This window comes from Dermacentor silvarum, chromosome 4 (genome assembly GCF_013339745.2).
Source record: "Dermacentor silvarum isolate Dsil-2018 chromosome 4, BIME_Dsil_1.4, whole genome shotgun sequence".
Taxonomy (NCBI): Eukaryota; Metazoa; Arthropoda; class Arachnida; order Ixodida; family Ixodidae; genus Dermacentor; species Dermacentor silvarum.
In genome coordinates this window covers 46,298,981-46,322,189 of record NC_051157.2, presented here as the reverse complement: position 1 = coordinate 46,322,189, position 23,209 = coordinate 46,298,981, and the positions used below count along the sequence as shown (strand labels likewise).

The following is a 23,209-nucleotide window of genomic DNA, read 5'->3' as shown; positions in this document are numbered from 1 at the left end:
AACGCAACCGTGTTGCCACGCTGATCCAAAGAATGCATCAGATCCAACTCGTCCAGCTTTTCACCTAATTAAAATCAGACTAACGTGCTTCTGGTCCTTATACCCATTTCCGCTTAGATAAAAAGGCAAACAAACACGCTCATACTGTAGAGTGCGTGTATGTATGGACACTGAAGATTTTTCAGCGTAATCTGGGCTATATTGCTCTGGCAAGCCTTCCAGGCGTTTTAAAACGACACTGTCATCATCAGCAACGTTTTTCTTTCGGGCCCTGACTAACTTACAGCAAAATCATTTTCTCCAGTTGTGAAATTATTCTAATCCGGCTCCGAACACGGCATGTTTCACGTACGCACACATTTCCTGATATGACTACTGTTAGCAATTTTCAGACGTCTTCGAAAGGAGCTTCTTTGCATTCGTTCAGTTATTCTATCAGAGCGTCGATTCTGCACTCTGCATGTCCTGCCAAATCCACATTTTCGTCTCAGATGTTTAAATAATACTTTCTACTCCTTTTTATTGCGAGAGCAATTATATGGACACTCAAAAGCAGATTTCTGCCGTCGGCGTCGTCGTCGTCGTCGCCGTCGTCGTCGTCGTCGCTGTCGCCGTTGCCGTGAGGTTCCGTATGACGTCAATGGAGATGAAATTGTCACCGCGCGCCGAACGCTGTATGTGCGAGTGAAAGGGCGCGAGGGGCGCGCGCTTTCACGGGGAGTGAACGCACGGGGGAGAACAAAGGCGCGTTCTGCGCCGTGCTCCCTTAAGGGCTGCAGAAGTAGGCGTCTCTTTCCTCCTTTACAATCTTCATATATGTAGAGCAAACGCGCCTTGTTCCGATGCGCGAACGGCCGTGGGGGAGGGGGGGGAGGGGGAGGGAAGGGAGGCGACGTTTAGCTGCGGCACCAAGTGCATATTTATATCAGAGGCTCCGGCAACAGTCACCAACGCCGCACGCATTTTGAGCGAACGCGGGCAAAACGCCGACGGCGTCGACAACAGTTCTGCGTGTTGCCGGTGCTGCTGCATGTCCAAGTTCATACAGCTGATAAAGCTAATATCATTGCTCCGTATAGCTCTCTACAAATTTGCTATCGCAATTGATGCTTCGCCTTTCAGGTGAAACTGCGACAACTTTTTTCTCTCAGTGGTGGTCTAGACATCTATATATTATCCATATTAAGCTTTTATAGAATTATTTTTGACGAAGATGCGTTAATTATAGCGAGTAAGAAGCTTCCAAAGCAAACGGTCGTGCCTACCTTGTTCTTTGCATCACCGTCGACGGAAAACACGATGACGAAATAGAAACGCAAAGGTACAAAATAAAACGCATACTCTGTGGTCAGAACGCAACTTTGCCCGCCGCGGTGGCTTAGCGGCTATGGTGTTGCGCTGCTGTAAGCACGAGGTCGCGGGATCAAATCACGGCCCCGGCGGCCGGCCGCATTTCAATGAAAGCGAAATGCAAAAAAAAAAAAGGAAAGAAAAAAGAAAGACCAACAATTACGACACTCCCTAACGCGAAATTTGGGCGCAGCTGTATGCCTGTTTTCATATAGCGATATATTGGCTGGCGCGGAAAATCTGTCTCATGCGGCGCGTTGGAAACGGAGCGCAGTGTGGCGCGACTGCCTCGCCAATCGGGAGACCGGAGACCGCGAGAGCCAGCGCGTTGGTGACGCGTGGGCGCGTTTCACTGCAGCCGCTGCCGAGAGACTTCCCGGATGACGCGCGCTACTCTGGCGCCATCTCGTAGCCATCGTCGCCACACTACGCTTTTCTTCTCACGCCTTCGCCATACCCTCCTCCACTTTCTGCCTCTTGGTTCCGCTGCACCGTCCTCGCGCCTCTTCGCTCTCGCCGCTTCCCACTTTTTCGTTTCTCGCTGCACTCGTTCGCTCGGTAACGCCGATGCTCGCTGTATAGGAACGGGCGCCTAAGAGATGCGCTGTAGAACGTCCGTGTCCCGTGCATTGGGGCCACGTAAAGGTACCCTGGTGGTCAAAATTATTCCGGAGTCCCCCACTATGGCGTGCCTCATAATCAAATGGGGGTTTGGCACGCAAGACCCCAGAATTCATTCAGAATGCAACTTTCCCAGTTTCATAAAAATTCGTCTCGATTAAGGGGGTCGCACCTATAGCGCCACTGTATTTGCGATACACTTTAGATATGCTAACAGACCTGACGAGCATAGCAAAGGCTTACTGATACCTTATTCGAGGTTTTAGCGTTTACATTTCTCAAATGATTCGGCTTCACCCTGTCATTTGCTAGTTTCATGGTCACTTTTAGTTGGTGGTCCAACTGCGCCAAGAAGGCAGTGACACTGTGTTCGATCAGCGCACCAGGGTAAAAATTATTTTAACTGCGGAACTTTCTCGTGAATACAGTACTGGTTTCCCTTTTAGCTTCGTTGTACGTTCAGTGTGATCCCAGCTATCCCTTCGATGTCACACCCTCCGCATTGCAGGCTTCCACGGTACCCGTTTGGTTGAAACAGTGTCTAAGCGTGTTTGTGTATGAAGGGAGAAAACGTTACGCATGCGCCACTTCTCTGCCATCTAAGGTCTTCACGCTTGCCGATAAGCTGACAGGCACCCCCGAGAACGCCAATAAGTGACAGGCACGTGGGTGCGCGACCAACGTGTCTCACACGCAGGGAGGTCCTCGTTTCACCGCAACCGCTACGATGGCGGTGGCCGCGCCGGTCCGCACAGAAGACCCGCGACCCTGGCGACACGGCCTCGGCGACTGGACTCCGCCGAAGACGGCTCGCCCACCTCTCCCGACTTCCCAGCGTGGGAGCAGGAGGTGTGACGAAGCGGTATCTCATCCCTTAAACCAGGCAACATGGTCGCAGAATGGACCGTGAGGTAAAAAATATAAGAAAAGCCGGACACAAAAGAAGCTCACAAGCTACAGCTTCAGCCTCACTGCCACCGCTTCGCACGCCAATGCCGTTCGGAATGCCACCCTGCTTTCTGCACAACGGCACTTTTACGACTTCAGAACAAGCGCTCGCTTCCTTGCTTCTCGCACTCTTGCCACTGTTTTCAAGACACGACCTTTCTTCGCATTTTCACGCATCCAATCAATCTCCTCTTACTGCTAAGCAGCTCAACCCACTGTTGCTGTAAAGAGTGGTTCACATTGAGAAGACACATACCGAGAAATCACGGACGTGATATATGGACTTCTGTCTCGCGCACGTCCTTAGTACAAGTTACTTTTTTTCTTTCTTTTTTTGACAGGAATACCGGCAGCGCAACCAAACTTCCACAACACGGTCTATCGTTAAAGCTAAGACAAGGACAACAGCTTCTTGTTTTTCTTGCTGTAGGGTTATATATACACCATCACGTTGGGCCGAGCAAGAAGCCCAGTGCGTTTAAGGGCAGCCCCGAGTTTTGCGCTGGTAACAAACCAACAACGCGAGCAAAAGACGAGGATAGAAAACGAAGAAAACTACTTCGCTCTGGCCACGCCCTCTGTCCGGGGCAGCAGCGGCTGCTCCCTCTTTGGACATGACCACGTACCTACTTGCGAGGCACCTTTATTGCTGACATAATGAACCTCACGGGCGCCTTATAGTGAGACAAGAGGGTGATGCATTCGAGGATTAGCCGGCGCAAACCACCGACCGTGCAGAATGATGAAATCCGCGCCGTGGCTTGCTGAACCTCGACGAGCCAAGATGATGGTGAAATCGGAGCGCGCCCAGCTTAAAGCGCTGCCTCGATTACGTAACCACGCCTTCCCCTTTCCGACCATGGCAGTGGCGTCAAGTTGCACTGACGTATTTCTTGCTTTCGTTCACTCTCGTGTGCCACGCACGTCCTCACCCTTTGACGTAGATTCTCGCCCTATGCCCCCTCGCGCACCCTATCTCTCGCCGCTGTTTTCAATGATAACCCACAGCGCTGATCTCATGATGTAACGCCTCTTCCTATTCACAACCACAATCTCTCTCTTTCTCCCATGAATGATAAGCACAATGCTACTGCAATAAAATGAATTCAGACTCTCTGTAGAATGTCTACTTATTACAGGTATGCTGGCGGATATCCGCTGCGAATAAAATAATTCATATACATCACACATAGCAAATAGGGAAGCCGATAAATACTCCTCCATAACAAAGGAGCAGACATCAATATTTTGTGTGGTTTCTAGAGCGCAGCACTTATTGTATAAATGCATCTGAACGGGAAAGGCAGTATTTGCACCCTTTCGTATTTACCAGGTCTAGTTGCTAGCCATATATTGCCGATAACTGTTTCGGACTTCTTCTTCTATTATTATTATGTCTTTATTACCAGTGTTTGAAACCTGCAGGACTCGCGCAATTGATTTGGCATGTCAGTCACGAATGGCAGTGCAACACCTTACCCGTAAAACAATTCAGAAGCGAACATTAACCGAACGTCCTTGCTGGGAATCTTGATTACTTGATTGGGGGGGTCTTCAAATAATGTGTTGCCGATAGCCATGAGACGTGCATCCAGCTTGCGAAAACAAAGCGAGAGAGAAAAGGAAAAACACCTAGCTGTGTGCCTCTTGCTGAATTGTAATCTTGGTCGTATAGGCTGAAAGGAATGGCATTGATGTTAGAAGCCACGGATCGAAAGCTCTTACCATTACAAAAAACATTTGCGCGCAGATTTCAGGCACACGCAGCGCAACGGAATTAATTTCCGTTGCGCTGCGTTCTTCTGTAATTTTTTTGACAAACTCCAAAGTTTCATCCCTGAAATTGGATGGATGAATGCAAAACTTTAATGAAATCACTGAAAGTAATTTTTTTTGTCGCATTGGTTGAAAAAAGGGGGCACGAAACACGAAAACAGTTGAAGCGGTGTGATTGGCCATGCCATGCCTCTTGAAGGGGGCAACATCAAAAAGCAAGCTGTAACCAAAAAATTGATGAAGACAACTTGACAACTAAAGCGAAACAACTCTCAACGTGAACAGTATAATAAAAAAAGAACAATTTACGCTCTGTACGTGAAAAAGATAAGACATTCGCCACACACCTCGGGTTCGCATTGCGTTTCAGCTGCCTTTCACGGACAATCTATGACAAAGCGTAGCAGAAAGCGCCAACAACCACGCACTCACCAAATTATACGCATTCATATTACATGATGACGATGTCAGCTAGTCCAGCAACGCCGATTTCAAAATTTTGCTTCTCACGGAGGCAGAAACACGCGAAGCATGCAGAATAAGAGCAGTAATTTAATAACGCGAGTGATTTAAGCGAGAATATAACTCAGTGATATGCCCAGTGGTTCGCACTGAGCTGTCAGAATGAAGCTACCAAGATTGGCATTCTGAATGCATACGCATAAAATTGCTTTCAATTTGCTGTGACCATTCCGGAGAATCTGGGGCGTAAATTTCGTGCAGAACTGCAGAATAGTTCCGACGACGGGCGACGCCAGTTTACGAAAAGAGAATCGTTGGCGCGACTGTAATAACGGGCAAAAATTTCTATATCCAATTGCAGTATTCGCTTGAGAAGCGAGCACGGGCGCAAAGAACAAACTTTAGGGAGAACCACATGTCATCGTCTTCTGTTTCCCAAGGTTGTCGCAGCGAAGTCGTTGAACTGCTGCCGGTGCTGTCACTGCACGACCCAAGACACCTCAGCGTCCGCCTAGCAGTCTTTCATCATACTTCTTGCCTCTTTATCGCATTAACCACTGCCACGAAAGATGCACTAACTCAACTACTGCTGCTACTATGACGCACGAAGCGAGAGAATCGCAGGAAATGGCGCAGTTGCATCGCCCCTGTAATGCAGCATTTCACTTGTGGGCAGTCGACTCAACTACTAAACCTTACGTGGGTATTGTGCACTTCGCCATAGTCAATATCCAATATCTGTGAAAATATTTTGACTATCTGCCTGTTCGTTTTGTTTGTTTGTTTGTTTGTTTGTCTGTCTGTTTATTTTGTTTTGTTTATTTGTTTGTTTTGTTTGCTTTTAAAGAAAGTGACAGACGACGGAGAGATGTTCTCTTAGGACAATTCACATTGAAGCCGTAGTTTGAAACAATTATCGATTAATATGAGGTATGCTTTCTGAATCTTCGGCTATAATATCCTGTAATTGATTTATTCCATAGGCTTAAAAACGTGGTTCAGACATTGCCCGACATATCGCAACTACAACGATGCGCGATAGGAGTGCTTGAGCTGTAAACGACCTTACAGAAATGTTAAAAATTATTAAGTTGAAATGTTCAATGTGATATTCAACGTGAGCTTTCCATTACTTACATTGGCTTAATTCACGATGTGTACGAAACGAAGAATAGATAGCAACCAATATATCACGAATATAATTCAGTGAGTTAGCGATTGATTATTTAAAGAAAATTTCCCGGGAGAAATAAAGCAGCTCATTCGCCTTTAATCCTTGCGAGCGGCAAGTCAAGTGTTATTGCAATGTTTATTTTCTAGCTCTATTTGTGGCAGTACACTTGCCATACTGACGTATTTGCGAGAAGCTGCCGCCGCCGCCAAGGCTGCTAACGTATCGAGAGACACCATTGTGATGGCAGACATAACTGAACACCAAGGAAGGCCTTCCAAGTGTGCCCCCCACGTCTTGTCATGAGGTCCACAACGAGGGAACAGAGCAAGCGCTACTGTGCGCTCTGTGATCTTGTTTTGACTCCTATTCTGGCAACTTTTATTTTTCTATTTTATTCTCTGAATTCAGGGAAATCAAAATACTTCCTTTTTTTTTACACGTCCATAGGCAGGGGATCATTACGGAGCACGTTCACAAGCCGGCTGTCCAGTGTCAAGGAAGAGAGAGCAACCAACGATGTCAATGAAGCCTCTGACCAAAAGCACGGTAAAAATAAGTGCGCTTAAGAAACCATGATACTAACCCCCACCAAACTAACCACTTTCTTTTGTAAGGAAGTATCTTATAGTGCCTCGAAATATGAACTCTCAAGGCTATAAGCTCGAACTCTTTCTGGACGGAGAAGTGACAAAAATTGGCGGCGCTCTACTGTAAATTTGTGTACGAAAAAAAAAAAGAACAGAGAGAGATACAGAGAAAGAAGTTATTTTTTTCCTGGTGCTGGACGAAAAAATATTTTCGACCAGCACGCCCAGCATGATCACCTTGATGCACCTCGATATTTATAACTGTCACAGACCCCGTGAACGAGGTGAAGACGCCGGACCGAATTCCAAAGCCGACTTATCAGCTTCCGAAAATAATCCCACGAAAGCAAGGACAATTAAGAAAGTGCCCTCTGGTGCGCCAGCGAACGCCGGTTGCTGTCCAAAGTCCGAGTCAGAACCCAGAGTTGTCAAAACGCAACAAAATATATTCTTGACACAAGGCAGTTACACACACACGCTTGCACACTTAGGCTAGACACAACACAATACAATTCAGATGGGTATTTACAAAACAAAGGAAAATAATTAATGACAAGCACTAAGAGTCCAACACGTAAAGTACAAAATGAATAGGAACACTAAGTGTCCAATCATATTCACCGTGCTGGTCTTGAGAGTCAGACGATCTCGCGTAGCTCGGGGCAAATCTCGAAGAAGGAATTTCTTCCGGAAATGCGGACGCTCGATGAACTCGTCGACTAGCTTGCCGAAGAATCCCCTTGTTCCGCAGACGTTCAGTCTTCACGTTACATTTCTTTACCGGAGCGGTCTGAACTGAACTCCACTGCTCCCTTCTGATTCTCGCACGGCGGTTATATAGCCGTCACAGGCGTTCTCGAACTTTCCTATCAGAGTCGCGATCCCGTAGCATGGCCAAAGCCTGGGAATCTTCTAGTCTTTTCTTGAACCTTCGACCGCCGCCGTCGGAGCGTCGTCGAGGGGGGGGGGGGGGGTGACTCATCACACTAACGCTGTAGTAATCTCTTTCTCTCTCGACTCGCCGGGTAAGAGGGTGCCTCGGCGCCCGCTCTCTCTCTCTCTCTGGTTACCGTCGCCTCGACGTCTAGACTCCGTTGGTCACGTCGGCTGTTTGAGGCGTATGCGCTCTCCCTGTTGAAACTGTCGCGGTGCGCGCGCGCTTCTTTCCCTGGATTGCGTGACACGCGGCGCGCGCCCCGACTACGCGCTCTTATGTGACAATAACTTTCTGCGAAGTATTGAAACAGGAGATGTCAACACTTAATGACTAATTGATGGATAAGAGTCCGTATTCACGAACGTTCTCCTGTGTAATAGCGTTTTCATATTGGCCGGCGTTCGGCCGCCAGCCACTCACGAGGGCGATCAGCCTGATAACGGTGTCAGAAACCAGTTTCCAGAGACCAGCTTTCAGAGACCAGATACCCATTCAGAGATTAGAGACGCTTTCCGTTGTTCGAAGTCCATTTGACCGCAACCGTTAACGTTTTTTGTGGAGACCACAGGGACTTCCGTATATAGCTTATACTGTAGAGCAGTATAACTCTCCCTGCTGTATTGGGGCAGGGAGTGTCTGATGTTTGAATGATTTAAAATGTGTGTAGGCGAGAGTATTCCTGGTCGTTCGCAGTAAGTATGCAGTTCGCTGGGGTATTTCCTACATCGGTACCTGACACTCAGTTTTGACCTGTCTGTTCTCGACGTAGTTTTGGATATCATCGTTGGCTCGTGGATGTGTCTGCGTCTAACGGGTTAGTGCTGGGTCTCCTCTAGTTTGGGATTTGGTTTGTAAGAGTGGTCTGTTGTTCTTGGATCCTTTCAACTGATTGCGGGATGTTCGGCTGTGGCACTTCTAGTACAATAAGTCCAGCCAGTTCGCTGGGTTTCTCGGTGTTATGGGAACATGAGCTACGGCACAAGCTTGTTTGTTGCCCGCTGTCCCATCGTTACCTGATATCCACTTCAAAGGAACCTATTCGAGCCGGTTATCCTGCCGTTCTCAGGTTGCACAAACACCCTGATATTGAGAAGATTACCACGGTGATGGCCAATAAAGGGCAGTATACGTAAGATAAGTTTGGGGAATATGGTTTCGTAGTCTTGGTTGTTTTTCCGCGTTAGTAACTGTCAGATGATCTGCCACCTCGCACCAAGTCTTTGAGGTACGTTCTTCACAAAGCGCTAAAGCTGACAGCGCTAAGAGTAGTGTAAATTACTTGGCCTAACGACAGAGAAATCTCTTTATACAACGTGGTTGACCGTACGAGAGGCAGAGATTGCGTATAGAAATAACACATGGGAGCTCTAAATGCTAATATCCTAAATATAACACTACCACGACAAAACACGCTGCTCAAGAACTGCCAGGCTTCTCAACGACGGGAGAACAAGTCATATTATTGAGTTTTTCAAAGTTCGTGGCAGGCCGTGACGAAGGTCCGCGAACAGGGGTCAACAAGTTGACTAGCTCAAAATATTGCTCAACCCACGTTTCACTTTAGGTTGAACAACCGTCGAACACAATACGGTGGGATTTCGGTGGCAAAATCCCGGCCTACGAGAAGCAAAAGCCAAGCGCGCAAAGGGCGGATTGCAAAACCTCATATAGGCAGAGTACCCTTACAATACATGGTTTGGACAAACATTCGATTCGAGAACCTCGGTACTGCAGCTTGGAGCAGTCGCTAGAAAGCCGCGTGCCTTTCTGAAAAACCTGTGGCAGGCACGTCGATATTTTCCGTAACGCCTGTGCCTGCACTTCTGAATCGCTTCTTAGTGGACAGTGAGTTTCCTTGTGTTCCGTCCAGCGACTCCCAAATTGGCGGATTTTCCACATTTGTGTGGGGGCTTTGACCTGCAACTAAACTGCTCGCAGAAACGCGAGGATAAGGTGCGCGTAACAACAAATAAGGTCATATAAAATACGTGCGGTAGAATTGTCTAAAAAAATGGAATGAGAGAAAGTGAAAGTGACTTCGAAACACATGTCTCACCTTTTCCTATAGTTTTGTGTGTGCTCTCCCTTGAGTCTCTAATTTCGCGAGTTTTCTTCTTTTCTTTTTTGTTCCTTTGTTTTCTTTTCTTTTTGTACTGCTGAAGTTTTGCTGGACTTTGGACCCCCGGCAGCCTAGCCCCGGGCACCAACAGCCATAACTGTTGGACATATAAAGTTTATTCCTCCTCCTCCTTGGGCGTGCCGCTGACGATTTATAACAAAGGCGGTAGAGGTGTTGCAGCACAAAGATATGCAGTTTGTATCCTTGTACCGGTGTCAAAATGATACTTTCGATCACGGTCAAGCCCAGATCGAGATTTATTTTATTTCTGTACCAGTGGTCGGCTCCCTTTCGCGAGCTTGCACGAAGAGGCCAATCGCGATGAAAAAAAAAATGCATCCGGATTTGGCTCGGTCGCGGTTAATTGTGATTACATTCAGCGTCTTCTCTTTCGTAACTCGCCGTGGTGGCGTAGTGGCTTTGGTGTGGCGCCGCTAAGCCCGAGGCCGCGGGTTCGCATCCCAGCCCCGGCGACCGCATTGCGATGGGGGCGAAATGCAAAACCACCCGTGTATCCTACAGTGGGTGTCCGTTAAAAAACCGCGTGGGGTCAAACCGCACGTGGCACTACACCATGTCTCATAACCATATCGTGGTTTGGGACGTATGAGTCCCCAGAATTGAATTTTAGTTAATTTTCTCTGGCATATGAAGGAAACCAACATTCAATATGTGCGTCTATGAACGAAGAAACCTGCGCTGTGGACGTGCGTTAAATGTAGACGTGCGTTTCACTGGTCTCACCTTTATAACTCACAATACTAAATAAAAGGTAAACAAAAAAAAAAAACGACAGTAATGTTGAGTTGCACTCGCTTGAGTACTCTACTACGAGTTAGTGCAAAGGCATGAAAGAAGAGCCCGCGACAGAAATGTTGAAGTGTAGGTTGGCAAAATCGTGCACGTGACCTTCAAACACAATCCAGATACTGTGGGCGTGTTCTAACAGTGATATGCTAAAATAAAAAATAGCAATATTTGATAAAAGTTGTCTCCGATTAACGAATGGAATACTGCATATTTTACCATCTTTGAAGAAATAAAACTAACGTGGCAACGATAAAATATCGCAATAAACCTTATTGACGCCCACCGAGCACACAAAACAGAATTTAGCGCAAATTGAAGCAAAGAAAAAAGCCCGTACTTAGTCTATGAGGAAAAACATTTTAATAGACGACACCAAGATATCATGCTGGAAAAAAAATAATACTGATTCAGACGTGAGCTCAGAAACGTTCAATCACGTAGCAACAATGACTATTTTGGAGCAGGCTTTACAGGAATGGTTAATTATTTTGGTGGAGTCTGATGTAAGAATTGACATTGACTAAGGGCCCTTGCAAATGTTTTATATGCGTGCTTAAGGTGCACTTATATCTCTCGTCCGTACCATCAGAAACAAATATTCGAATATTACGAATATGAAATCATTGGATGGATAGGAATTGAATAAAAAAGCATAATTTTTATTCATATTCAAACTCTTAAATATTCAATTGCAACTATTGCAAAATTTGCAAATACTTGCAAATATCGAAAAGCTAGAGTGGTCTATGTTTTTTTATACTGCTACATAGCGTATATATGCAAGTGTTTAGACGGAGGCTGGTTGCTATGGCACGACTTGATTGGTTTAAGTTGCATTGTTCAGGTCATACACAGAACGACCCTGACACTTAGGTTAAGCGCCAGCGTTTCTGTGTGTTTAACTTGAGCAGCGCAATTTATACCACCAAGACCCGCACTTTATAAACAACGGGAACGTTGGCAACCCCTTTGCGCTGAATGGAATTTTTTTTCTTGAGTGTACTGTTACGCGCCAACGAAGCCCGTGCACTCTAACTATGCCCATTAAGAATTAACATCCTACAATGTGACCCAGCGGTAACTCTCTAAAACGTAAGTTATATATAGGATACGCATTTAGTTCCATATGAGGCGTTAACAGCGTTCCATTCGTTATTTGTGTTCTGTCGAGCACGCAGGCAGTGCCAACGAAACAACCTTCCTTATATGCAGAGACACACTGCAGTCACGTCCCGCGGTTAAAATGTGTACGCCGCGTACATGAAATGACGAACGAAGTTCCGGAAACCCGGCCAGCGAACCTGAACGCACTGCCAGCGGCAAGTCATTAGGTTCTCGCGGCCGCGCTGAAAAGTGCGGCTCTTTTGCCAACGCCGTGGCCTATCTCGAGCATCGTATTTGCATCGGGCGCCCCTGAAGCGCGCACAAACGCTTCGCCAACGCCGAACTACGCGCAGGCAATGCCTCCCGAGGCATTGGCGCAGGCAATGCATCGCGCGTCATGAATAACTCCTCTTTAATTTGCGAGAAACTGGAAAACACGGACGCCTTGGGCAGCAATTCAGAGAGCGAAGCTGACAAAGCCGGGACGCTCACCGTCTGACTTAAGCACACAAACTACAGTTCCAGCGCGTGTAAAGTACGAGGCAGGGGAGGCGGAGGAAGGAAGAGGGGCAATGCCGTATGCCATGTAGCGGGGGTGCAAGTATGTGGTCGTCGTGGTTCCGACCATTCGGCATGTCTCGGCCCTGGGCCGTCGCATTAGTAAAGAAAGGTGTTGGAACTGCGACGAGGCGCTGCCGTGGAAGCCGAAGCACGATCGCGCAACGCTGCTCGCTGCCAACGGATATAGCCTGCGGCTGGGACCGGCCTGCCGTATAGTGTGCGGTGCCTCGCTTTGTATGCCCGCTGCAGGAAGTCCGAATCTCCCACGCTGGCAGCGGGATCGAAAGAGGTTGCTTGCACTCGCGTTGTTTGCCGTTCCAATCTACGGCGAAGACGAAGTGCATTGAACGTGCGCGTGCTCTGCAGTCGACGCGTCGGTGGCATTGCGCGGCGTTGTTTGTGTCGCAAATGTGGACCAAGTCTTCCAGATGGGATCGAATGCGGTTGCATGTCGATAGTTGAATTTGGCTGCAAAGGGGCGTCGATGGCAGACATTCTTTAGAGGAGCACGATGTGTTACGTAAGTTACTCCCTAAAACTTCATTTCGAAACGCAACGCACGAACAGTGGGAGATGGTGGGAGGATCAGCGAAAGCTAATCGCCAGAGCCGAAAGTGCTGCCACCGCCGCTGGGGACCCTGGACTGAAGGCTCCACCCACCACGGAGATCGACGCTTCTCCGTGCCCCATCAAAATAAAGTGTTGTCTCTCTCATTCGGCATTTATTTGACGGAAAAATAGGTTGATCATTAGTGAAAGAAAGGACAACCAAACGCGCACTATCGAATTTCATGCCCTTCCGTCGCGTTTATGACGTCAGTCTGACGTCACCGACTTCACAATATATTTGCGCGATGCCTTTATCCGAGTTTCTGTAACAGAAAACTAATGGATATGGCCAGACTAAGCATTTGGTGAATTTCGAATGCAATGTAGTCCCTGTTTGTTAGCAAGTGATTAAGTAGCTTTGAGGAGACGCTGGAAATATTGATGGTGTGTTAGTTTGAAAGTGGTATCCTTGCACTCTTTTTAATCTTACGTCATTGTTCTTGCGCACTATAAGCTTCTACTCCGTGTCTGTGTACTACTGCAGCCTATATCCTAACCTAATATGCTCTGTAGTGTATGTTTAAATTGAACTTGAAAGGCTATAGCTCAACTATACTGAATGTGTGTAGCCTAACCCTTTCCTAACCACACCGGTCTATACTACACCCACCGAATGTGTGCGAAGACAAGTGCAGTACCGTAATGGCGCAAGATCAGCTGTCGGCGCATGCAAAAATTTACCATCGTACCACTTCTATTTTACTTCATTTAATTTAAAATTGTGCCTATTTTGATGAAAAATCCAATATCACGTACATGTTGATGGTCGTGTTTTTGTGGGAGTAATCTTATCCTTGTTCTCTCAACAAAATTTTTCTTTGGTACACACAGGTGCTATCGCCAATTGTCATGTATGTTTTGTGCAGAAGTAACGGTTGTATTCGAAGCTTCAGTAGTGTGCGGCAAATAATTTTCAATTCGCGCGGCAAATCTGGGACATGTGCTGTGCATGAACATATTCATTGCATGTGATTTCGCGTTCGCTTCACACGCGTTGATCCCGACATTTGTGCGCATCATGTGTCTACTAGCGTACAATTTGATTGACACGTTTCAAGAAAGCTTTGCTTAACGTTGGTCCCAACAATGGCGTTGGATCTTCACGAATGGTATGTTTTCAAGCAAAGCGCGATTCTCCCTTTTCGTAGTAGCATGGTGGTATATGGGCTAATCAGAACAACAGACCTAGCTGCTGATCGCCCAAATAACTACAGTGAACATCAAGACGCTGTTTAATATCTGTTACTTTTATGTGATCATTCTCGATGGTTTTTTTTTTCTTTTTTTTTTTTTTTTTTTGGGGGGGGGGGGTCTTTCATGTTATGTACCATAATCTATGAGCGAAAAGCGAACCATGCACGGTAGCGGATTATGCTGCTGCATTTTCCCAATCTCCTCTCTCCTGGTAGAACACAGCTGTACCCACCGCCTCGCGCATTACCTCAACCTACGTTGTCACGCACGATGTCGAAGACTACAGCCGCCGGCGCGGCCATGTCTCATCGATGACGTATGTGTCGCAGTTTACTAGAGATTAAACTGAGTGATATCCCTGAAAAATTCTCCTGTCGAGGAAATGGGGGCAAGCGAAGCTTGTGGCAAGACGACGCTGTCGCAGGCGTTCCGCTTCGTTTGCCCTAAACTCAGGGTAAGTGGCTCTTCGCTGACGTTTCGCCTCAACATTGTGCCCCCCCCCCAGCTCGGGGTCCGCGGCTCTTCGCTGACGTTTCGCCTGGGCTTCGGAAGCCCTCACGCTAGATTCGGCACGTAGATTACGAGCCCTTTCTCGAGCGACTTCGCGGCGCCGTTGCTCAAACGCAGCCTGCTCCTCGGCGCGGCCTTCCCATCCGAAATTGATCTGAGGCGAGGAAAGCTCGGCGGAGCGCGCGGCAAGCCCCTTTCCCTTTCCCTCCCGCGACAGACTGAACGACCCTGATTGGGCGCGCGCGTCACGTGATCTGGTGCCGGCGCAGCTTTCCCCCACCTGCTCTTCCTTTCTTCCTTCCTTTCTTTCTTTCTGTCTTTCTTTGTTTGCTTCCTTCTTTCTTTCCTTCCTTCTGTCTTTCTTAATTTCTTGTCCCCGGCTCATACGCGCATATCCCTGGCTCGTATACCCGCATATCCAAGGCTGGTATAAGCCATAGTAGTTTTAGCGTTACATCGCCGTCCTGGTTAACCTCCCTGCCTTTCATTTATCACTTCTCTCTCTCTCTCTCTCGCCGGCGCAGGTTAGCGTATACAAGCTTCGCTTGAAAACGTCTTGCTCCGTCCCAGAGAATCGTAGCGGCGATCATGCTACGTTTAATGTGACAGTGGTTATAAGCTGTAAACTGGCTTTGTTTCTTTTTCATTCAGTCTGTCTGGTTACGCTGACGACGACCGTTGTCGTCATCGACATTATTGTGTCCTCGTCAGCTCGTCTCCTTCTTTCCTGCTTCACCATCGCTAGTGGGCGAAGAAAAAGAAAGTTTTTTCTACCACCACCACTAGATAGCTCGCGCGGCAGACTATCCAAGCCTCAGCACACCGGTTTATATGAAATGACATTTTGACTCACACAGCGGGGCCAATGAGCGCCTGTTTGTTATGCCTAATGAAACAAGAAATTGCAATCCACATGTGCATAACATGTAGTCGGTTTATATGTCGCTCTAAAAACACAAACCTGCTAATATAACAGCGTATGGTATTGAACGGTCTTATAATAGAAATGGAACACCTGCGTTGTTGCTACAAATCAGTCGCTGCTTGCAAGTGTGGGCAACATGCACAAAACGTAGCCCCCCTCCTCTGCATCCGCATGTAATACCAGCCGAATACATCGTTTGAAATCACGTATCACGTTTGGAATCACGTAGCACCTCGCGGAAGGTCATCTAAATTTAAAATCGGGAGGACATTTATCGTATGCTTTAGTAGATAGACACTGTTCCCTACTCACTGTCATGGGCACTGAAGCATCCGCGGAGCGCTAGATTTCCGCAACAAACGTCGTCAAATGTAGTCACTACAGTGGCCACAACATTAATAATGTACGTAATTACGTCACCGTGTCATTAGGTACCCGAATACAGCCATAACATCGTGTCATCGTGCACGCAAATAGTGCAGTACTGTAATGCTAGGGTAGCTCAAAAAAGACCATACACGAAGAGATTACATGGAACACACAGGCACTGCGCTACAAGGACACCGAACACAGATCATGTTCATCTGCTTTCCTCGTGTCCGCGCCTTGTGTGCGCTACAGTAGTGTTCCGAGATTGTATACCAACAATCTCGTATCGAAATCCTAGTGCAATGCTATGGCATTGACATAGATCCATCTCTATGATTTCTGTGCTACGTAGGCATTCATTTTTTTTTTTGTCTCATTCTTCGGGGCAGCCAGGCTTGGATCGTCTCACTGATAACGACGTCTCTCCTTGTATGCGCAGCAGCCGTGTGCAAGGCACCGGCGACATCCTTCGCTGACGGCGAGTCCTCTTCTTCCTGCAACATGTCCACGTACTGTGGCAGGCGCATGGATGTCGCCAACGCCAGCGACGCCGAGTCCTGAGTGTCCCATGCCGGACGGCCTCGCTTCCGCCCGGAAATGACGCGTGCTACGGCGGGCGTATCAAGAACCGCGATTCAAGGTGATGCCCCGTGCGTTTTCGTAAGCATCGTGCTTTGTTTTTGTTTTAAGCGAAGCTTTATAGGCTCACAAGTGTCACGCTGAGAAGTGGGCCGTTCCTGGCGATAGTAAAGAAAGGGCCCAAGCTCAGTGGCACATACTCCTGTCGTGTGGGACTATCCTGATGATAGTGCAGAAAGGGTTCAAAATCAATGGCACATACCAGGGACAAAAAAGAAAGAAAGAAAAGAAAGGAAGGAAGACAGAAAGAAATAGCCACGTGCGGCGCACACCCGCATTGGATATGCTACACGCGTGATCACGTGACACGCGCGCGACCACTCAGGTTCGTTTGGTGTGTCGCGAGGCTCTAGGAACATGGATGGAAGCGGGTTGGCCCTCGCTTCAGATCGGTTTCGGCGAACAGATGGGAAGGCCACGCGTGGTGCACTCTGCAAAGGAGCAAGCTGCGTTTGATGAACCCCGGCATGAACTGGCTCGGGAAAGGTCTCGTCGTCGACGTGCCGATTCTAGCTTGAGGGCTTCCCTACCCGAGGCGCGCCGTCAGCGACGAGCAGAGAATCCCGAGGCGAGCGCTTCCGAACGTTACCCTGACGAAGGTCGGTTACACACACGACACGCTTCGCTTACCCCCATTTTCTCGACAGGGGAAGGGCTGGGGATTTCTTTTACAGCGAAGAGGTCTATGGCTAGGGTTCTATGCATTTTTCGTGTTCGTCAGCAGATCTGCGTGAGGCTCAACTTCCGAATTTGATGCAAAATTGCTTCACTCTGTGCAAAAGCTTGTATGTCTCATCCCTTCGATAGGTACTTTCAATGCATTAGTTATCAATAGGCACAACTTTCAAAGTCAGTAGACGCTCAGGTAAATAATAAGGGTTTCTGAAATATTTGCCCCTATGCGACCCGTGTCGGCCATGTGTACGCTCGCACCGCCCGATTTTTGTCGTCGTTCCGAGCGCTTCCGCTCTACCGGCGTGGCGGTCCCGTCACGCGTATAAAGTTTCCTCCGGCTCCCCGAGGTGGCGGGAGTCTTCCACGCGAATGTATGCCGCCGTTCAAGATCGCCGATCAAAATAAAACTGTGTGTGAGTGTGTCTTTCTTTGGAATGACCGCCGTCGCCGCTCAAGAGAAAGAAAATTTGCTCATACCTTTGATCTAATTTCTGTGTCACCTCTATGTCGTGTGCTAAATTGCTTCGCTGGTAATCCACTTTCGCAGCAGTGGCATGGCGCGCAATTTTCGTTTTTATTTTTCCGCTTGGTTTTCCACGCGGCATAACGTCAGTATGGAGCTATATATAAGTATGCAGGCCCGTTTCATAGATATACTCCAATAGTGACTTATAATGTCCTGTCCGTAATCCATCTTTCATAGCCTTCAGCTTGATCATTGTTCAATTTCACGCCTTTAAGTACACTTTCGCTAATCGCCCTTGTCCCAGGGCACGTTCAAAGTAGATGGCGGGCATCCGCTGCAGACACAGGATCGTGCTAAAGCGATAATGCCAGATAGCGTGCTGATTCAAGAAATATGTTGTCGAAGGCGAGCGTAAAGTATATTAGATGGTTGAATGAGTGATGTGCAACTCCCTCTCAGGACAGGATGGTGGCAAGTGCCAGCAAGCTAGGTTTTGCTCTTGTTTTTGTGTGTTGTTACCCTAATCTTAAATGTAGCTTGACTCTCTGGATCCACGTTTCCCTTATAATAAACTACCGAATTTCTTTACTTGAGTATACAGATATAACCAATTTTTTCTCAAGCGCCCGTAGGGGCTAAACACACGTATACCCTTCATAAAAGCGTTCAGTCATACTAAAAGTTCATCAAAAAGCTTACTGTTATGCTTAAATTTTGGTATGTTACTGTTATGTTTAAATGCTATGTTAATTTTAATGCTATGCTAATGCTGAAATGTTATGTTTTGTTACTGTTATGTTTAAATGCGTTATGAATTATCGTCGTTTAAGAAAATTCGCTGTTGCATTCATATTGATGAAGACTTTACGTAATCACATTGCCTAATTAACCCGCGCTTGCAAGCTTTCAGAAGCTCTTCACATCCTAATTTCCGCACGGAGAATTGATTAAATAGAATCATTCATTATCTTCCGGCACGTGCTGCTTAATTGGTCCATGGACTAACGATGCTTGTGCTTCTAGTGCTACGAAGGCACATTGATTAAGCTCCCTCAGCGACGGCGGTCTCAGTTTAAATTAGTTTATATGTGACGTGCTGTGGTGCTGGGGTGTGTTTTGTGTATGCTGTGTGTCATTGACGTGTATTTTAAGTACCATTTTCTCCGTCATCATTTCCACATGGCGTAGCATACTAGGCATGCCGCGAGACAGACCTCTCCAGGATTAATTAAAGAGCTCCTATCTCTCTCTATCTCACCTGTAATCTTCTTACTTCCTGTTAATTAATAACAGTGGCTGTATTATATGGTGCCTTTTTTTGTTTATCAGACCTTGTTGCTTTTTGTCGCTATTAGCTTTTCTCATAGAATCAGTCCTGTGCGTGAAAAAGTTCATGCATTTAGAGGTATCTTTATATGGAAGAAACGCTTATCTTGATATTGCGTACTTCGCAACACACATATTGGCCTTTACATTTCGATGATACTCTTTCTCACTTGTTTTTTTTTTCTTGTTTCTTTTGTCACCAGATATTCGTCACAACGTGAAGAGTCCTCCGGCGACACATGACCTGTGTTTTGAGCGCAAGACTGTGCTGCGGAAATGGACAGCCTGCGCTGGCATCCCAGCACCCGTGCTCACTTTTCCTGTGGCTTCTCTCTCGTGGCCGTAATTGTGTGATACGGGCGACGCTCGCACGGACACAGCGTGCACGCCTTTCTCTGTTTTCCTGGTCACTTCTAAACGTGTCGTGTCACAACTGTGTCGTCTAACCGAATGCCAGCCATTCTTCATCAGCAACTATTCGGGCGTCTCGTGCTCCTGTGCGTGAATTGTCAAGCATTCGTGCGTCCCACCCGCCCTGACGGGCTCTCATCTGTGTAAATAAAACCCTTTATTCATGCGTCATTACCTATCGGGCTACATGCTCATCGTTCCTTCTTTAGTTTACGGCGTCTTGTTTTAGTTGTAAATAAGTTTTAATTAATTAAGTAATGGGAACGAGGCCAGGAACACAAGTTCAGCGGCTTCTTCTGCGGATTCTAATTCGCTATTGCGTATTTGCGTTAACGAACTGACTTTCAAGACATGTCAGTTTATCTTGACGAACAGGCTGATGCTGTGTAATCGCCAGTTTAGCATTAATTCGGACACTTTCACCAATGTTAACAGGAAGCTTTAGCTCTGGCCTAACTCCGGCCTAACTACGATGCCGCTCATTCAAATACATGTAAAACGCTTTTATGAGACAACCACTGGGCCTGTTTTAATGAAATATGTTGCACTTGAAAGAAAAAGGTAAATTTTAGTCACTGTTGGAAGCAGAATTTCGATTTAGGGCCCGAATTTTGTAATGGAATTTTCAGGATTTGGTAAGTGAGAAACATATAAGCACGAAGTTTACAAATCCGTAGCTCTGTTCTAGGTGCAGTTCTGTAAACTGCATCCATTAGAGCATCCAAAGCGTACAAATTTGAGATGTCAATTTACTTTTGTCACGTGATCTTACGTGACTTTGTTACACTGTTTATAAGATTTTTGAAAAAGTTTTACTCACAAATTAGTAGTATATTTGAGAGCCAGTTAGAATAGATAATTTCTTTCCGCTTTACGTGTACCTAGTTATTAAGTGTAATTTACAGAACTGTGATATTATTTTTGATTGCTGAGTTACACAGCTGTAAACTTGATAGCTTCGTTTACAGATAATTTGCGATTTTGTCAATTTTTATTAAACAATTGACAATTTAAATAAAAAATTGAAGCAACCAGTCACTAGATTTAAATTTTTCGTTTAAATGCAACAAACCTCGTCAAATGTGGTGCAGTAGTTGCCGAAAAAAAACGATTTCTCTTTTCCCACGTATTTAGACAGGAAGCCCCGAGCTAAAGCTTTCTCTTAATTATAGTGCGTGTGATGAACCAAAACGTGGCTATAATTGGATTGGTTCAATCACGGTATGACAACATATATACGGATCGATCAGCTGAAACGGTCCCAGACGCTTAATCAGGATAGGCAGCACTCTCAAGATGACAGCTGCACGGTATTGTTCGGGTCTACTCCTGACGTTGTGTGGGTTCTGTGGTGCTCGTGACCTTAATATAATGCTGTACAAGCAGCAGCGATTACCGAAAGAAGAAAAAGGGAGCACGCTAAGTAGACCGAGAAGGCAAAACATATATATATATATATATATATATATATATATATATATATATATACATGAATAAAACAGCTTTAGCTTCGAGAACAAGAGCAATCAGCGTCATCAAATCTGCCCAAAGGCATCGTTTCTTGTCTCGTTTGTTTGAAGATGTCTTTCTTACGCTTTCTTCTTTACTGAAACTTCCGCTTCCGAGCGTTCGCTCGTACCCGGAACTGTATGGGAAACGGCATGATGTGGTGCCCTCCCATGGGGGTAAGACGAGCTCTCGGAACTACTCAAGAGTGCTGCCGCAATGGCTAGAGGTGCTATAACGGCACAGTCGTGAGCCATCACAATAGTTGTGTACAGCGGTTCCAAGTGGTTCTGTTCGCTCTTGGGAAAGCGTCTTAATGGCGGCGCACCCTGTTGGACTGATCAGGATGTGGCAGGAGTGAAGCTGTCGAAGGCTGCGGCACGTTTTAATGCGAAAAGGTCACGCAGACTTGGAGCCGGGCCTCGGCAATTTCTGTACTCGGAATAACCTCCCCTCACCCAGGAGAGCAAAAAATACGTGCAGGGCGCTCAGGGTTCTCAGACAAGGGAGAGATGGAGAGCCAAGGGGAGATGATGCATCAGTCATGAACGAAGTATCTTTTTTTTTTTTTAATTGAATTGTCTTCTATCTAAATGCACCACATTTGCTTGCAATACCCTTCGCGGTGAATCATATCTTGTGCACTCGAGGAGCAGATGGTGCACATCTTCGTCTGGATTGCCACGAGAATACTGCGGACTAGTGCTTTTTTTTTAAATATGTCGCGGTATAAAAAGTGTCGCGTAAATGCAGTACCAAGAAGCAGGCGGTGCATTAACGTTTCGAATTTTCTGTTTTCTCTCAGATTTCACGGAATTGATAGATTTATACATGGATCTATAAAGTATAACTCGGGGTTAATAGACTGCTTCTCAAACCAGGTAGTTTTGCTGAGACGACAGAATAATACAGTGCTGGTCTCAGGAGCAGGCGAATTTCTCTGCGCGAGAGCGGAAGATTATTTGCCTCTGCGATATTATGCGTCCGATTAACAGCTGCGCCCGCTGCAGTGTTACCATGAATATTGAAGTGTCCGGGTACCCACCGAAATGTAATTACGTGATTCATTGCGCATACCTTTGTGCGTTCTCGGAGCGTCTCATACAAAAGCAAAGTGTTCCAAGAATATTTCTTACTGCTTTGTAGTAATGCGAGAGCGGCTTGTGAATCGCTAAAATACCGTCCTTTTGCGCATTTTTTTACTGATCGTGTAATTTTTACTGATGTTGAAACTCGGCTTCACCAAGTTTCAACATAGCCCACTTAGCCCTCACCTTACGCGTGCTGTCGCTTAAATGGGACCCTCAACAGTCTCGCTAAATTCGTACCTCAGGCATTTTACCTATCAATATATGCCGATTACGTTTGCCTTAGGACTTCTGCGCTTACTTGCCTTCAGGTGCGCGCGACTGCAGCGCCTGACAACCCTGACATCACGCAATCTTCTTCTTTCTGGGGTTTTACGTGCCAAAACCAGTTCTGATTATGAGGCACGCCGTAGTGGAGGGCTCCGGATTAATTTTGACCACCTGGGGTTCTTTAACGTGCACTACAACGCAAGCACACGGGCGTTTTTGCATTTTGCCTCCATCGAAATGCGGCCGCCGCGGCCGGGATTCGATCCCGCGATCTCGTGCTCAGCAGCGCAACGCCTTAGCTGACTGAGCCACCCCGGTGGGTACATCACGCAATCTCCGAACACAAATCTTTAATTTGTTTCCCGAGAAGTACGCGACACTTGCCTCCACGCGCAAACCCATGAAGCAATACCCAGTCTACATCAACAGTCAGACGAAAAATTATGAAAAATAATTATCGATTTTTTTGGTGCAATAATCGACCGGAACCATTCCAGGAGTCCCCATTGCACATATTGGGAAAAGGAGCTGTCATCTATTGTGCTCGTGCTGAAATTCATGCGAGGGAAAAACACGGGCCTAACATGTAATATTGATACTGTTGTTATGCGGAAGTTTTGTTTCTAGGAATTTCACGACCTACTCGTGTGTGGGAAGTTTCTCACTGTGCTTTAACACCAGCACCAATCGTGCTCCCCAGATGCCATGCGATCACAACGTGTGATTGTTTCAGAGCGCACGTTCGTCATCTTTTCCGCATCCCCGGTCACCA

At 46.7% G+C, this 23,209-nt stretch overlaps 1 protein-coding gene across 10 annotated transcripts in view; it reads left to right on the top strand.

Moving 5' to 3' along the window:
- Positions 1-19,743, top strand: part of LOC119449951 (cholecystokinin receptor type A) — a 208,860-nt gene extending 189,117 nt beyond the window's left edge. For 4 of the 10 annotated variants that reach the window (XM_049665544.1, XM_049665543.1, XM_049665539.1 and 1 more), the window contains exons 6-7: positions 6,779-6,877; positions 19,366-19,743. In XM_049665544.1, the coding sequence (XP_049521501.1) occupies positions 6,779-6,877; positions 19,366-19,508 (242 nt within the window). In that variant the 3' untranslated portion in view covers positions 19,509-19,743. Of the gene's footprint in view, positions 1-2,668; positions 2,883-6,778; positions 6,888-16,495; positions 16,717-19,365 lie in introns of those variants that run through there. The other 6 variants (XM_037713257.2, XM_037713255.2, XM_049665542.1 and 3 more) reach the window with 6 other exon arrangements.
- The last annotated feature ends 3,466 nt before the right edge of the window (positions 19,744-23,209 follow it).